At 37.8% G+C, this 15,314-nt stretch overlaps 1 protein-coding gene across 1 annotated transcript in view; it reads left to right on the top strand.

Annotated features, from left to right (window-relative positions):
* HAPLN1 (hyaluronan and proteoglycan link protein 1) overlaps nucleotides 1-15,314 on the top strand; it is an 84,820-nt gene that overhangs the window by 44,053 nt on the left and 25,453 nt on the right. The window contains exon 2 of the mRNA XM_066277753.1: nucleotides 7,488-7,613. Coding sequence (XP_066133850.1) covers nucleotides 7,514-7,613 — 100 coding nt within the window. The 5' untranslated portion in view covers nucleotides 7,488-7,513. The remainder of the gene's footprint in view (nucleotides 1-7,487; nucleotides 7,614-15,314) is intronic.

Genomic DNA, 15,314 nt, shown 5'->3' with positions numbered 1-15,314 from the left:
GAGGAAAATGGAAAAATGGGGGGACAAATTAAAAACTTACTATTGTATTTAGTGGAACAAGAACTAGATAATATGGAGAGCCAGGGATGGGAGCACTGCTAGTGCGTTAAAAAGGTGAAGTAAAAAACCCCCCAAAATGCCACAAACATAGGTTTGAGTCCCAGATAAGATAATTTGTTTGTTATTGAGGTTTGAATGAGAGGAGATGTAAAGGAGAAAGGAAGAAACTAATATAGAGGGAGAAAAGAAAGAGAGAGAGAGAAAAAAAGAGGGAACCACTAAAAGAAGAAAAAAGAAAGGAGAGAGAGAGAGAGAGAGTTAAGGGTTTTGGAGTGCAACCCTCATAGAGAGAAAGGAAGAGAAGAGAAATGATAAAGGGAGATGTAACACTTATGGGTAGTGTAGTTCAGGGAGAGGAGAGAGTAAGACCGGTAGAGTTAATCGGCCAAATTGGAGGAGGAAAAAAAAGTATCAGGAATGAAGATAAGAGAAACAAACGAACAAATATAATAAAATGGGATAGGTTATAAAGTCTGCAGATTATTCTTGATTTTGAGAGGTTATCTTCTTGCTTTTTCTTTTCTCTCCCTCTTCCTGGTCGGTGACTCTGTACCCCGGGTTCTGCCCCTTTGGCACGCTCAGGTAGAGGTGTGCAGTTGATAAGTCTCTATGGCAATGTCATGTATTGTGCTTTATTCTCGTTGGGAGTCGAGGCTCATTAGCATTTATAGGCTCCGACAGTGAGAGAGTCCGTGTTCCTGGAGCCTTTCTCCTAGTCTTTCCTTCCTCAATTAGTAGCCTGATAGTCCAGGTATGGGGTTGCTGCTGCCTCTGCCTGGATAGTAAGAGGCTCAAATTGCTGGCAACTCCCCACTCTATTTCCACTCAGCACAGGGCTCTGGGTAAGGCTCAGTCAGTCAGAGCTGCTAGCATAATCAGGCGGGCTTTCCGCCCACTCGAAGACCTCTGGCTCTGCCACTCTATCCGGTAACACAAGCGGGCGCCCACTTCCGGGGCGCTTGGAGGAAACTCTCACTCACTGTCTGCAACCACATCTGGTCATCTTAAGGCTTGGACCAGAAGTTCTCAAATTTGAGCTTGTCAGATAGCTGGAGGAAGGGCGGGGCTTGTGAACCCTGAGGGCCAGTCTCCAGCCAGCTGCTGCTTCAGGAGACCTGAAGTGGGGCTCAACAATTTTGCTTTTTTTTTTTTAACAAGTTTCCTGGTGCTGCTTGTACTGCTGCTCCAGGACCTGTACTTTGTTTTGAGTCCTGCACTCATTTCAAACAGTGAACTTTTAAAACTCCCCTGGTTCTGAGATGAAGGTATTTCTAGGTTGCTATTTTTCTTATTTATCCATAAAAATTAATAAAGTTTGAGGTGGCTTATTCCAGCTCAAGAACAATAGTTTTTCTGGGTTTTATACTTTTTCAAAAACCTTTTTTACCCTGGAGAGAATTTATTATTATTTTGTAGGTGAAAAAACTGAGATCTGACATAGTGGATATTAGACCTGGGTTAGAACTCATGTTTTCTTCTTCCTGACCTAAGACTTTTTGCAGCTTCTCAGGTTGCCAAAGGATCTTGCCAAGGGCAAGGAAGCAAGAGATGGGCCAGGGCCAGATGGGGAGGTCTCCATGAAGGCTATGGCTGAGCAGCTATTCAGAGCATCAGAGATGCTCTGAGCTGCTTCAGTCGTTGGGCTGTCATAGAACAATGCAAGACGACAGGGAGAATGCTATGTTCACTTGATGTTTTTACAGACTTACTCCCCGAGGGGAGTTATTGTTGTCTAGTTGAACAAAGTTATTATTTTCAATCAGGACTTCTCTCTTGAACATTGAATATATTGCAAGTAGTTCTACATTCTTCTCCATTGTGTGCAGTAAACCCTGGGGCTTAAGTAAAGATCCAGTTGTCCCTGCTCACACTAAACTATTCCGATGCATCCTTAGTCTGAGGTCTTGACCCATCATTTGGGTCAGTGGCTCTGGATTTTACATACCTGTAGAATCAAAACAGAAAACAAAGTCAACCAACAACAAAACAATTGATGACCCAGCATAAGATTGTTATGAAAGGAAAAATAAGGATAAAATAATCTACAATTTGAAAAGTCTGAAATTTATAATACTATGAAATAAAGGTTTTTTAACAGCAAAATGTCAAAAAAATTGATTTCAGAAAAAAACAATTTTTAAAACTGAGTTACCTTAACTTTTCTGCAGTCCCCCCTTTCTTTTCCATATCACTGCATCACTAACCAGCTTTTAGGAAACACTGATCATGGACACTCTTCTGCCTGTAAATAGATCAGAATAAAAGATATCAAGGAGAAGACTCAGTGTATTTTAAAATAATTCTGTCAAATGAGATTCTTTGGATTGAGATTCTGTGGGGTTTTTTTTGCTCATTCAGTTTCAAGAAAGCTTTGAATTTATTTCCATATTTTTTTTTTCTGAAGTGAGAAGTAGGGAGGCAGATAGACTTCTGCTTGTGCCTGGCCAGGATCCACTGGGCATGCCCACCAGGGAGTGATGCTCTGCCCATCTGGGGTGTTGCTCCATTGCATTTGGAACCATTCTAGCGCCTGAGGCAGAGGCCATGGAGCCATTCTCAGCTCTACGGCCAACTTTGCTCTAATGGAGCCTTGGCTGCAGGAGGAAAAGAGAGAGACAGAGAGAAAGGAGGTGGGAATGGAGAAGCAGATAGGTGCTTCTCCTGTGTGCCCTGTCCGGGAATCGAACCTGGGACTTCCACATGCTGGGCCGACACTCTACCACTGAGCAAACTGGCCAGGGCTGATTTTCATAATTTTTAAACTAAATTTCAAGTGCTAAGTTGGAACAGGTTTATGTCATTATACCCTCCATGGAGAAAAAAGTAGCTCCTCACCATCCTCCATATAATAACACATGTAATCTTTAAACAGAGCAAAACTGCCTTCGATTTTGGCTCCTTCAGTCCTTGTAACTGGTTCTCCCAGGTCCATTTTCCATTTATTCTTCTCTCTTCACACAGGAAAGAGCTGAGGGTAGGTGTGCAGTGAGGAAAGCATTCAGGCTAGGACTCCCAGATGTCTAGTGCAACAGGACTATGATCGTTGTCACACATCCACAAGCCTGTGAGAGAGGGATGGGGGCAGGCATTCCAGCCTGTGTGAGTGAAGCCTTGAAAGAGTCGTGGGAGCTAGCTAGGGAAGCTGATGGCAGTCCTCGGGGTACACAGGACACCAACAAATGGACAAATGGGGTGGAGAATGCAGGCTCTGGGGAACACTGCCCACCAAGCTCCTCCCTTTCCATGCTGGGGACTTCACCACTCTGATGTTTCCAGAACTGTAATAGGTATAAACTAACATGCTTACTTCAAGTGAGTTGTCCTGAGAAATAACAATTGAATGGGTGTAGCTTTAAGTACAGGGCCTAACATGTCACAGTGGCTCAGGAAATACAAGGTGTTTGCTCTGTAGGCACAGAAAAAAATTATACATACCTCCCACTTAGATTAATTTATCCATTACCTAGCACTGTAGTGTTAAATAGTAGGTGTTTAAGGAAATAGCAATGGGTCACCTTGATATTAGACTATTTGTATTATTATATCCTTATTTCTACCTATCAGACTATTAGACTTTTACATTGACCAAAGTATCTTGCTTCCAAACAGTGGTTCAATGATCACAAAGCAGAACTGTAAAATTACAGTCCTACCACAGGTCTTTGACTATGAATGCAGACATTCTGTGTGAACTCGTTGTGAAGCTGGCTGCAGTGTCATTGCCGCAAGGCATGCTGGACCAGCAAAGGAGATGTGAAGGTGTGAGTTGCTGGCAAAATAAGAATGTTGATTCAAGGCTGATAGTATAAAATTTCCCTGAATTTCCTCAATTTTACTCATATAAAAACTAAAAACATTTTCCTAGAATACCTAGATATTCAGTGATGACATTGTTACAAATGCAAGTAGGCAGAATTCACCATCATTTTTCACTGAGAACTAGTGCACAGACCGTTGGCACAATAGCCTTCATTTTTCACTGAGAACTAGTGCACAGACCATTGACCCTTGTTCTCAATAGCCTCTGTGTAGTGTGTGGTGCCTCATGTTGTACTTTGCTGAAAGACCTGAAGATTGGGTCTTTGAAGTTCACTTTTCTGGCTTCATAATTTCTGATGAGGCAGTTGTTATGCTGCCAGGGTGGCAAAGATCATTTCCAGTCTCTGCTGACTAGAATATACTAATAGCAGTGGGGGCTTGAAAGTGTTCACTAATATATGCTTCTATTCTAACCACCATATCACTGAAGATGTGGAATAGCCTCAGCTTTTTAAAAAATATACATATATTTTTTATTGATTGGTTTTAGAAAGACAGAAGGGAGAGACATCAATTTGTTGTTCCACTTATTTATGCATTTATTGGTTGATTCTTGTATGTGCCCTGACCAGGGATCAAAACTGCAACCCTGTGACCCTGGACTATATTCCAACCAACTGAGATACTTGGCCAGGCCTTAACCTCAGCTTTTTAAAAATTAAAGATGATGTGTGTGTGAATGCACATATATGTGCACACACAGGAACCACCAAGGAAGTTTAAAGGCACCAAGCTGGTGTCATAAACAAGGCAGGGCAAAATCATGCCAAAGTGCCATCTGACTTCATATATGTCAGTTTTGAAAAACAAAAGCTTACATTCACTTATAACACAACTCAAAGTTTTAAGATCATATAGGTTCAAGTTACAGAGCCTAAATTTTACGAGGCAACACAACAAATAGCAAATTTAGTTTCTTCTTTGGAAAAATTAGCACAACTCAAAGTAGGTGCTGTTTTTGCTTGAAAGCAAATACAAACTTGGCCACTTACTAGATATATGACTTTCAGCAAGAAACTGGAAAAATGAAAATCTTTGCCCTGGCACATTGGCTTAGTGGATAGAGCACTGGCCCGGCATGCAAACCTCTTGGGTTCTATCCCCAGTCAGGGCACACATGAGAAGTGACCATCTGCTTCTCTCCCCCTCCCCAACCCTCGCTCCCATCTCTCCCTCTTCCCCTCCTTCATTCAGTGTCTTGATTGGTTCTAGAATTGGCCCAGGTGCTGAGGATAGTTTGGTTGATTCTAGCATTGGCTCCAGATGGGAGTTGCTGGATAGATCCAGGTCGGGGCAAATGCAGGGGTCTGTCTTTATGTCCCTCCTTTCTCTTAAAGGAAAAAAGGAAATATTTGTCTTACAATATATTACAAGGACTGCATGAGCCATTGTATGCACAATGCTTAGCATAGATAATACTTGGCAAATAGTGGACATTCAATGAAAAGGAGTAACTATTATTATTATTATTATTATTATTTATATCCTCCACGATTGCATATTTAAATGGGTCCTTGGACTGTTAATGTCTTAACCCACTGAAGTAAGCCCTTAGTGCAGGAGTCGGGAACCTTTCTGGCTGAGAGAGTCATGAACGCTACATATTTTAAAATGTAATTCCATGAGATCCATACAACGACCTGTGTATATTATGCATTATCCAATAAAAATTTGGCATTGTCCCAAAGGACAGCTGTGATCAGCTCCAGCCACCTGCAACCATGAACATGAGCGGTAGGAAATAAATGGATTGTAATACATGAGAATGTTTTATATTTTTAAATGTTATTATTTTTTTTATTAAAGATTTGTCTGCAAGCCAGGTGCAGCCATCAAAAGAGCCACATCTGGCTCGCAACCCATAGGTTCCCGACCCCTGCCTTAGTGCTATAATCTTTAATACTTTGGTATGGAATTAGAGATTATTTAGTTTGCCCATTATTTTATGTTCGTGTATAAGTATATGTATGTTAAGGTCATCTTTATTATATTTGTTCACCCAAAGCATGTTCTGGCTGAAACAGATAATATTTGTTTATAGTATTCCAGAGACAAAAGTCAGTAGAGTAAAAAAAAATAACCATCTCAAAAAATCCTCAGTGGAACAAGCCAGTAGTGAACTTCTGAAAATATAATGAGTAAATAAGGTAGAATTTTGAAGGTGACACTTTGTTTCCCAGAAAAGTGAGTTTCTCAATTTACTCATCCACCATCTTCTCTCGGTGGCATAATGAAGAAAAGAAAAAGGGTTAAAACAAACATGGAAAACTGAAGCCTTAGGCATCACAACAATGCCAGTTTTTAGAGGGGAGAGGTGTTGTGGTCCCACGCCACTTGGGGAACTTCTGCAAATAATACATTATTAGGCCCTGGAGTGGAGGCTGGCCTGCCAGCACCTCCAGGAACAGACTCAGGGCTCTTTAATAAGTATTCCAGAGAGTCAGGCTTTCCTGGAAAAACAAATTAGTGTGAGAAGCCAGTACAGTACTGTATAATTTCAGTTTCAAAAATAGCCAAGCATTGTGAAGGCTGCTGTGTGCACGAGAGAAAAAAAAAAAAAAAGCCCTTATTAATATTTGCCTCTGCTTCCACATTACAACAGAGCAGCCACACTGAGATTCTTGCCAGGCAGAAATTGCAAACGTCATAAGGTTTGTATCACTTGGAGTGACTTTTTCATCCTTCTAATGACAAAGTTTGGGGGGAGTAGGCTACACCCTCTTTTATCAATCGGCCATGCAATGAAGGAAAGCCAAGTGATGGCTCTGCCTCTTTCACTTAGGACCAGAGCTCCTGGCTGTTCGTTTCAGCTCTTCATTTGCCTAATTTGCCCTGCAAGGCTGGCAGGGATGTTCCCTGCAGCTGTGCCTCTGCTGACTGCAGAGACCCTACCTGGCACTCGAAGTTGCTGCATCAGCATTTTAGATAGAAATGAATGAAAAATCAATCAGGATAACTGCAGTAGGAGCATGCACAACTCTAATTTTGTTTGTGCATAATTTTCAGCTATTCAGTGTTTAAGATGGTAAGTCAATTGGTAACAACGTGCTGCTTCTGCTTAATCGGGCTTTTTTTGTCCTCTTTTTCATTTAGAACAAGCAAATCTAACCTGCTTAGGAAGCCACATGGAAAATGAATGATAATGTCAAGTTTTATGTAAATATTCTCTGTTTGCCCTGGTTTAATATTCAGTTCCTAATTAGACCAGCTGATAAATATTCATATATAGATATATGAAAATATTGTTTTATTAACTTATAGTTCAAACTCAGACATTTAAACAATTTTTTAAAAGTCTATTATATCCTTGCCATATGTCTTTGTAACTTTGCTATAACTCTATTACCAAAACTATACTGTCTTATATTTTACAATTCTGCAAAGATAGAGTTAAACACTATTTGGACTCTGGCTACACAAGGGAACCTGGACTTGTTCAAAGCTGCAGTCTCCAGCTCTTAAAGACAGCTACAGAAACTTTCTGACCAGATTGGGTTAAATATTTTTACAGACCCATTCTATGATGATAAAGCGGTAACAAGTTGTGCAGTGCAACACTGCAAAGGTTCCCAATCTGACAAGCCTCTTTGTATGTGATGCTCTCACAGTGAAGAAGATTCTTTGGGCTATAAAGATGAAGAGCCTACTTCTTCTGGTGCTGATTTCAATCTGCTGGGCTGATCATCCTTCAGACGACTATACTCTAGATCATGGCAGAGTTATTCACATCCAAGGTAAGAAAACACAAATTCTTTCATGAAAGGCAAGTGAATTTCAAGTTACTTAGAGATAAGATGCTTGGTTAGTGTTTCTTTATTTTAGGTCTGCTGCATTGACTTTTCTTTTCCTTTCTGCTAATTGGTGAACATGCTGCCTGGTTTTTTACTGCTATAGCATTACAGTAGAGTTAAGAATTGGGGACAATTAAAGTGGAATGGCTTATGAATGTCCGACCAGAAGGAGTTGATGCAGTTGTTCAAAGCTTTTTAGCAGAGTTACTATCATTTAAATAGAACAGAGGGCATAAAGTTTATTTAAATTCAAAGCAAAAGGAGGGAACTAGGGAATAAAACTTGGGATATAAGGTCATGCTGTGAGAATAATCACTCAGAAAATCAATGGGAAAATGAAAGTCAGAGAAGCTATAAGGTTCAGGGAAAAGTAACTTACCCCATGATGATCTCTTTTGGTAAATATTTAGTTCCAATAGACCAATACATTGCCTCTGCATATTTCTTTTCAGCTCAGCTGAATTCTGAACCTGAGAGCTTTAGCAAGATTTGGGGCTGCAGTACAATGCAGCTATTTCCTCAGTCCCAGCTTCAGATGAGGGACACCATGCGTTATGAAAGCTAAGAGACTGATGCAATAAGTAAAAGATAGTTCTAAAACAGCTGTAGCTTCTCTCTTTACCTTGTATGCTGAATAATTAAAAGAAGAATTACAGAATTTAACAGTTTACACATATGATGATAGCAATTTTAGGTGAACTCAGTTTGGGGACCAGAAACATTATAAGTTTGCTAAGAGATAAAAAATATCAAGTTATATCTTCAAGGTCAAAAGTGCAGTCTCAGGAAACTGCATCCACTGTTGAAAAGTATGACTTGTGAAGGTCAAATGATAGTGTGAAGTCTGGCAAGAAGTATTTTTCTGTGAGTATTATGACTACCCAACTAGAATTGTGAATTTGACAATAGCTAGCTGCTTTAGACATATCTCTTTCAGTGCTTTTTGCTTCTAACAGCTTCATATTCTTCACTGTTGACCGTGAACAGGAATTATATAATCATAAATTTTACCATGCAAGCTGCTGACTCAGCTCTTTTTTTAATGTATACAGTAGAAGAATCAAAGCTGTTTCCCAAATGCTATATTTGAACTAGAGATTTCTGATCAGAAATAACATCACATTAACATCTAGTCACAGAATTCAATTCAGCCAAAGGGTCATACCTAGTCATTATTAACAATGATAGTTTTAAAGCTGATGTTAAGTAAACTATAGCTGTGATTTCAAAGTACTTTAGATACCTAGTATATTATGAACTATGTACAAACCATTCAGCCTAAATTATACCCAGAGTATGAACATATTCTTTTGGGAATGTATTACTATTTTTTGAATTACTCTTTGGGAGCCTTGAAGTCAGATTTAACTTTTGTCATCAAGGAGAAGTTCTGTGGCTTCAGCCCTCCCATTCCCATATACTCTGCTGGAATTTAGTGCAAAGGAATTTCTGACACGAGGCATCAAAATTATCCAGATTATTGGCATATACTTTCTATTTTTAAAAAAAATAATGACAGTTCATTTTAATTGTAAATTCATATTCTTAGAAAGTTGCTCATAGCTTTCAAGTAATAAAACTACATTTTTCTGTGAAAGTTAATACTGAAATGTGATCAGAATTATGATGCTATATTCATAAGTCTTGATTTAAATTCAAATTGCTCCAAATACTTGTCCTTGTCACTTTTCATCTAATAAAGTTTTCTTTTTCCCTTAGGCTAGCACTTAGGTCAAACATCCATATACTTCAGTCCTTCAGAGAACACTCCTGAGTGGACTGACAGTTTGGGTTGTCTTCTACAATGCAAACATAAACTGTACGGTGTAGCAGATAATCATTAAAGCGGATAACCTGCATATTTACTTTAACTTCTGGATTATTTGCTTATACTTAAACTTTTATTTATCTAACATGGCCCAGAAGGAATTTAAAGGAGTTGAAAACCTCATAAAATTTTATAAGATTTTGCAGTCTGATAATTAAGTTAGTAAATCTGACTCAAATTTCTGAATTGTACTGATAAGCAGCATGAGCTTTTGTCAGTGATAAAAATTGTTCAAAATTTATGTTACTGCAAAAACACCTCTTCTGTCTCCTATTTTTTCATTAGGTTTCTATGTTTGGACTCTTAAGTTCCCAGGCCTAAATAACACCAGGGCATTATGCACTTTATTCTCAAAGACTCTTTCGCTGCCTTGATAAATATGCTCAACACTTTGAGAGTGTGTTCTTGAGTCACGTGCATAAGAGTTACCCAATTATCTTTCTGAAGTCTTCCTCTCAATTTTGTTATATATGTCTATAGCTATATGCACACAAAAACATTTATTCTGGCTTTTTACGGTTTTTTAATTTTAATTTTTGTAATTTTTTATTTATTGATCTTAGAAAGAAAGGAAGGGAGGGAGAGAGAGAGAAACATGGATTTGTTATTCCACTCATTTATGCATTCATTGGTTGATTCTTGTATGTGCCCTGACCAGGGATCAAACCCGCAACCTTAATGTATCTAGATCTAACTATCTAAGCTACTGGCTAAAGCTAATATGGCTTTTTATTTTTTAATTTTTAAAGTGAGATGCAAGTGTAGATCTCTGTGCAAACTTTTTCTAGTAAAAGCATTTTTCTGGTTATGAAAAAGGAAACTCTCCCAGCTTCCCATAAAGAAAGACACAGCCTTAGATAAAAATGCTCTTGTACTCATTCATTTCTTTTCATTACTTTGTTATTGAAGCAATTTGGTTTCACAAGGCAGCAAGTTTCACTTGTCGATGGAGTCTGCTAAAACTGTGCAACTGAGATATTAGTTTATATGTCATATACTGTCCACAGGTAAGGGATAGTAATTTCTTCAAATATAGCTACAGGAAGAGATGGCTGTTGTTAATACTGTCTCTATAACACTCTCAACTAATATATTACATGATATGCCTAGTCACACAACTTCTAAATCCTTTGAAACTTGAGACCATTAGGAAGAATTTTATATGGAGTGCTAAATCACACCAAAGCATATTTTCAAAAAATATTTGGATTAGGTCCAAAAATATTTTGTGTAAACTTTTAATTACCAGTAGAAGTTCATAGATAACGAATATACTTTTTTTTAAACATAGTTTTTAAGAAAACACTTACATAGACAGCAAAGAAATTATATGAGCATTTGCCCCTTGTGCAGTGTAAAAAGCAAAATAGTAATAGATATATGTGTACAAAATACATAACTGCTTGACTTTATTCAGGTCAGAGAGCTGATGCTTTCTGCCCCTGGTGTACAAGTACAGCTCTTCTGATGACAAGTTCAAGAGTTCTTTCCTAATATCATTTACTGTCTTTAGACATTAGATAATCTCTTCAAGTCTCAATTCCCTCATCTATAAAACTGGACATAACCACAGTTAATTCCATAGAACTTTGTAAAAATTAAATTAGATAATATTTGACTATGGTGCTTATTACTGAGCCTGGCACATAGTGAGTTCCTGGTAGATGACAGTTATTATCGTCATGTGTGTCACTTGCTCACTCATGGAAAAGGAAGCACAAAGACTGGTGAAAAGCTCGTGCTTTTCAAATTTAACAGAACTTTTGTTCTAATGAAATAAACATTTTATATTGTGCCTTTTTTGTCCTCATTAGTTTCACATTTAAAATTTTCTTGATAGTATTAAACATTATTCAATCCTTTTACTTTTCCTATAAAATCAGAAGCTTTCCAAATTTAAATTATTTTTCTTTAATATTAATTTACTAGGTAAACACAAATAAACTGTTATTCTTTTAAATTAAAAAAATTAATAACAAGGAAATTGTACTCTTCTATTTAATAAGTGAAATTTACTGTGACTTTCTCAAAAAGTAAAATAATATATTTTTTAAAGAAATAATTGAGAGAATTTTATCACTACAGGTAGAAAAAATAGTGTACATCTAGAACCCCTAGCAGAAGTGGACACTCCCTACTCAGTGGGTTTTTTCTTCCTTCCTGTGTGACTCAAACAACTCCTCTGTCCTAGCTTAGCACGTGTCACTTTTTGTTAAAATAACACCCTTTCCTCATCAGACTGTTAGCTTTGTAGCCCCACAGCTATATAGTAGTGCCTGACACAAAGAAGGTGTTTAATGTGTGTATGTTTGTTGACTAAATAAATGAGTATAATGGGATATGTTCAAATTATCACTATCATTATGAGCATTTCTTAACTCTGGTGGAATCCATGGCTTTTAGCAACACGATGACACACTCCATAGGCATAATTAACTAGATGACTGCTTTCATTCTAATGTTGATGAAAGCTAAAGCACAATTGACAGAATTTCAGAACTTAAAGAACTTTAGTATAGAACATCTAGGTCAATATCCCATTATACAAATAAAGAAATCAAGACCTAGAGATTTTATGTTTCTTGTCTCAAGTTGCATAGCTAGTGAGGAAGAGTTTCTCTTGGATAATTTCCTCCCCTTCTTTAAATATAGGCTCATTTCTCATCCTTTTAATAAATTTTCCCTGATTACTACACTCTTCCCTTCCCTTGAACCCTGATCTTTTCAGTCAGTCTTCCCAAATCTCAGGGAATTATTTTTAGTTTGTAGAATGAGAGGCAGCAGATGAAGAAGAGGATTATAAGTTGTGTCTGGCACATGCATGGCTCCCACACTGCACAAACATCCTACAGTGCACAAGAGTCCACGAGAGGCAGGATGCAGCAACCTTCCTGATGTGTGCGTGCAGCTTTGAAGAGTATTCCATTCACATTTGGTCACTGCAGTGCTATCCTGTTGCTTCCGTAATGTCTGCAGAGTCGGAATCTGTGGGTGCAAAGTGGATCAGAAGACGTGGAGTGGATTTAATGATGTATGACCACTGAGCAAAAGTTTAGTGGGAGGTAGATAAGTGTTACTCTAGCTTAATTTTCTCTCTTTTACTTATAATTCATTTGGATTCTATGAGTCTACTATGAAAAGTTAAATTAATTCATTTTATCTTTTTAAGACAAAATATGCTATTTGCAGCTACAAAGCAAAATCCAAAAATATCAAGTATGTTTTTCAAATTGAATTTAGATAAATATGTACAGTGTTAATAATTCTATCTAGAAATTATTAGCTATAAAGAATCAAAGAATTTCATCATGAAATTATAAAAATTAGCAACATTGGAAGTATTAGATGACCGATTCTAAAATGTCTTCCAAATTGACCAAGCAGTAGCACAGTGGATAGAGCATTGGACTGGGACACAGATGACCCAGGTTCAAAACCCCAAGGTTGCTGGATTGAGCACAGGCTGACCATCTTAAGCGTGAGGTCTCTGGCTTGAGCATGAGATCATAGACATGACTACATGGTCGCTGGCTTGAGCCCAAGGTCACTGGCTTGAAGCCCAAGGTCGCTGGCTTGAGCCCAAGGTTGCTGGCTTGAGCAAGGGGTCACTCCCTCTGCTATAGCCCCTGGTCAAGGCATATATGAGAAAACAATCAATGAACAACTAAGGAGAGTAAAGAGCCACAATGAAGAATTGATACTTCTCATCTCTCTCTCTCTTCCTGCCTGTCTGTCCCTATCTGTCCTTCTCTCTATCTCTGTCACACACAAAAAAAAATCTCTTTCAAATACGATCAGGAGAACCTGATCAGAACCTATATTACATTGAACACAGGCTTGTCATTTGTTCAAACTAAAAATATTACTATATAAATATAATAAATGAGTTGAAAAGAGACAAAATGAATATATATGCATATATATATACATTTGTAAAAATATTTGTACTGTACACACACACACACACAAACGTGTGTGTGTGTGTGTGTGTGTGTATATATATATATATATATATATATATATATATTCAGGCTACTATAACAAAATATCATTGACTGGGTAGCTTATAAACAACAGAAATTTATTCCTCACAGCTCTGGAGGCTGGGAAGTCCAAAATATTGGTGCTGGTAAATTCAGTATCTGGTGAGAGCTGGCTAGTTCATAGAGGGCCATCCTTTCTCTGCGTCCTGAAATCACTGAGGACTACAAGGGTCCTTTATCACATCTCTTTTATTAGAACATAAACCTTATTTATGAAGGTTCTATCCCAATGACTTAACCATCTCCCAAAGGATTCACCTTCAAATATCATCACATTGGGGATCAGGTTTCAACATATGAATCTGCTGTGGATGGGAGGGGAGACAAACATTCAGTCTAGAGCAAGCACTTATTATAAATAGACATGAGGCCCTGGCCAGTTGGTTCAGTGGTCAGCCCAGCATGTGGAAGTCCCGGGTTCGATTTTTAGCCAGGGCACACAGGAGAAGTGCCCATATGCTTTCTCACCCTTCCCCCTCTCCTTTCTCTCTATCTCTCTCTTCCCCTTCCGCAGCCAAGACTCCACTGGAGCAAAGTTGGCCCTGGCGCTGATGATGGCTCCATGGCCTCCACCTCAGGCACTAGAATGGCTCCAGTTGCAGCAAAGCAACATCCCAGATGGGCAGAGCATCACTCCATAGTAGGCATGCCAGGTGGATCCTGGTTGGGCGCATATGGGAGTCAGTCTGTCTGTCTGTTGCCCCTGCTTCTCACTTCGGAAAAATACAAATAAATAAACAAATAAATAGACTTTGAGGATAAAATGATAACCAAAACACACAGCTTTGTCTTCATTGAGCTTATAGTCTAGTGAGGGAGGCATTACAGTACTACAAATATTGAACTACTGACTGTGATAACTGCTGTGAGAATATTATAGAATACTAAAGGAGAAGATAACATTATGTGTTACTACTTTAAATAGAAGCATTCAGAAAAGCAGTATCTTTAAATTATATTATATACCAAACATGGCAGTATCTTTTGTCAGCTATATAGTTGCTATGTTAGGTACACACCTATATAGTTATGCATAAGTACACATACACAATGATTATAACTAGAAAAAGCAAAGAATGAAATGATTATAGAATGATGTACAATTTTAGTGAATTCTTTCAATTGTATTCGGAAATATATCTATTTTCCTATCAACTTTGCATCTACTAGCCCACGTTTTAGTTTTCTTTACATTTGTATGTTCTTTTGAGAAAATTACTCATTTTGGCATTTGTTGAATATTGGCATCCTTTCCAAAAAAACATTGTTAGTCTCTGAAGTAGGACACACAGTCTCCACAGTGAGCTTACTGACAATATCAGTGCAAAAAAAGTCACAAGAAAGAAAAAAAGTAAGAATTGTTAAACAGAGGTGATAATATGGAGAACAGAATAATTAGTTGCCAAACAAAAAGCTCTTATGAACTTCATATACATATTCAGTCAACTTTTTATCACTTAGAAGATTTAAACCCATAAAATACATGTTAAGAATATTTCTAAACTTGTTATTGAGTGACCTAGAATGCTGAATTCTGTTATTCTGTAAAGCATTTATTCAAACATTAAATATTGAAATATTTACAGGTATAAAAACCTTTTCAATAAGAATCTTTTCAAGTTACAATAAATTCACACTAACAGCCACTGCTTTCTCTGTTCCATTCTGGGTGCTGAAATCAGCAAACTATGCAGTAAGCTGGTGATTATTTAGAAACTTTCCCAAATACCCAGAAAAATTTATTCCATATAGAAGCCTTTCCCTATTTTTGCA

This window comes from Saccopteryx bilineata, chromosome 4, assembly GCF_036850765.1.
Source record: "Saccopteryx bilineata isolate mSacBil1 chromosome 4, mSacBil1_pri_phased_curated, whole genome shotgun sequence".
NCBI lineage: Eukaryota > Metazoa > Chordata > Mammalia > Chiroptera > Emballonuridae > Saccopteryx > Saccopteryx bilineata.
This window is presented reverse-complemented; position numbering and strand designations above follow the sequence as displayed.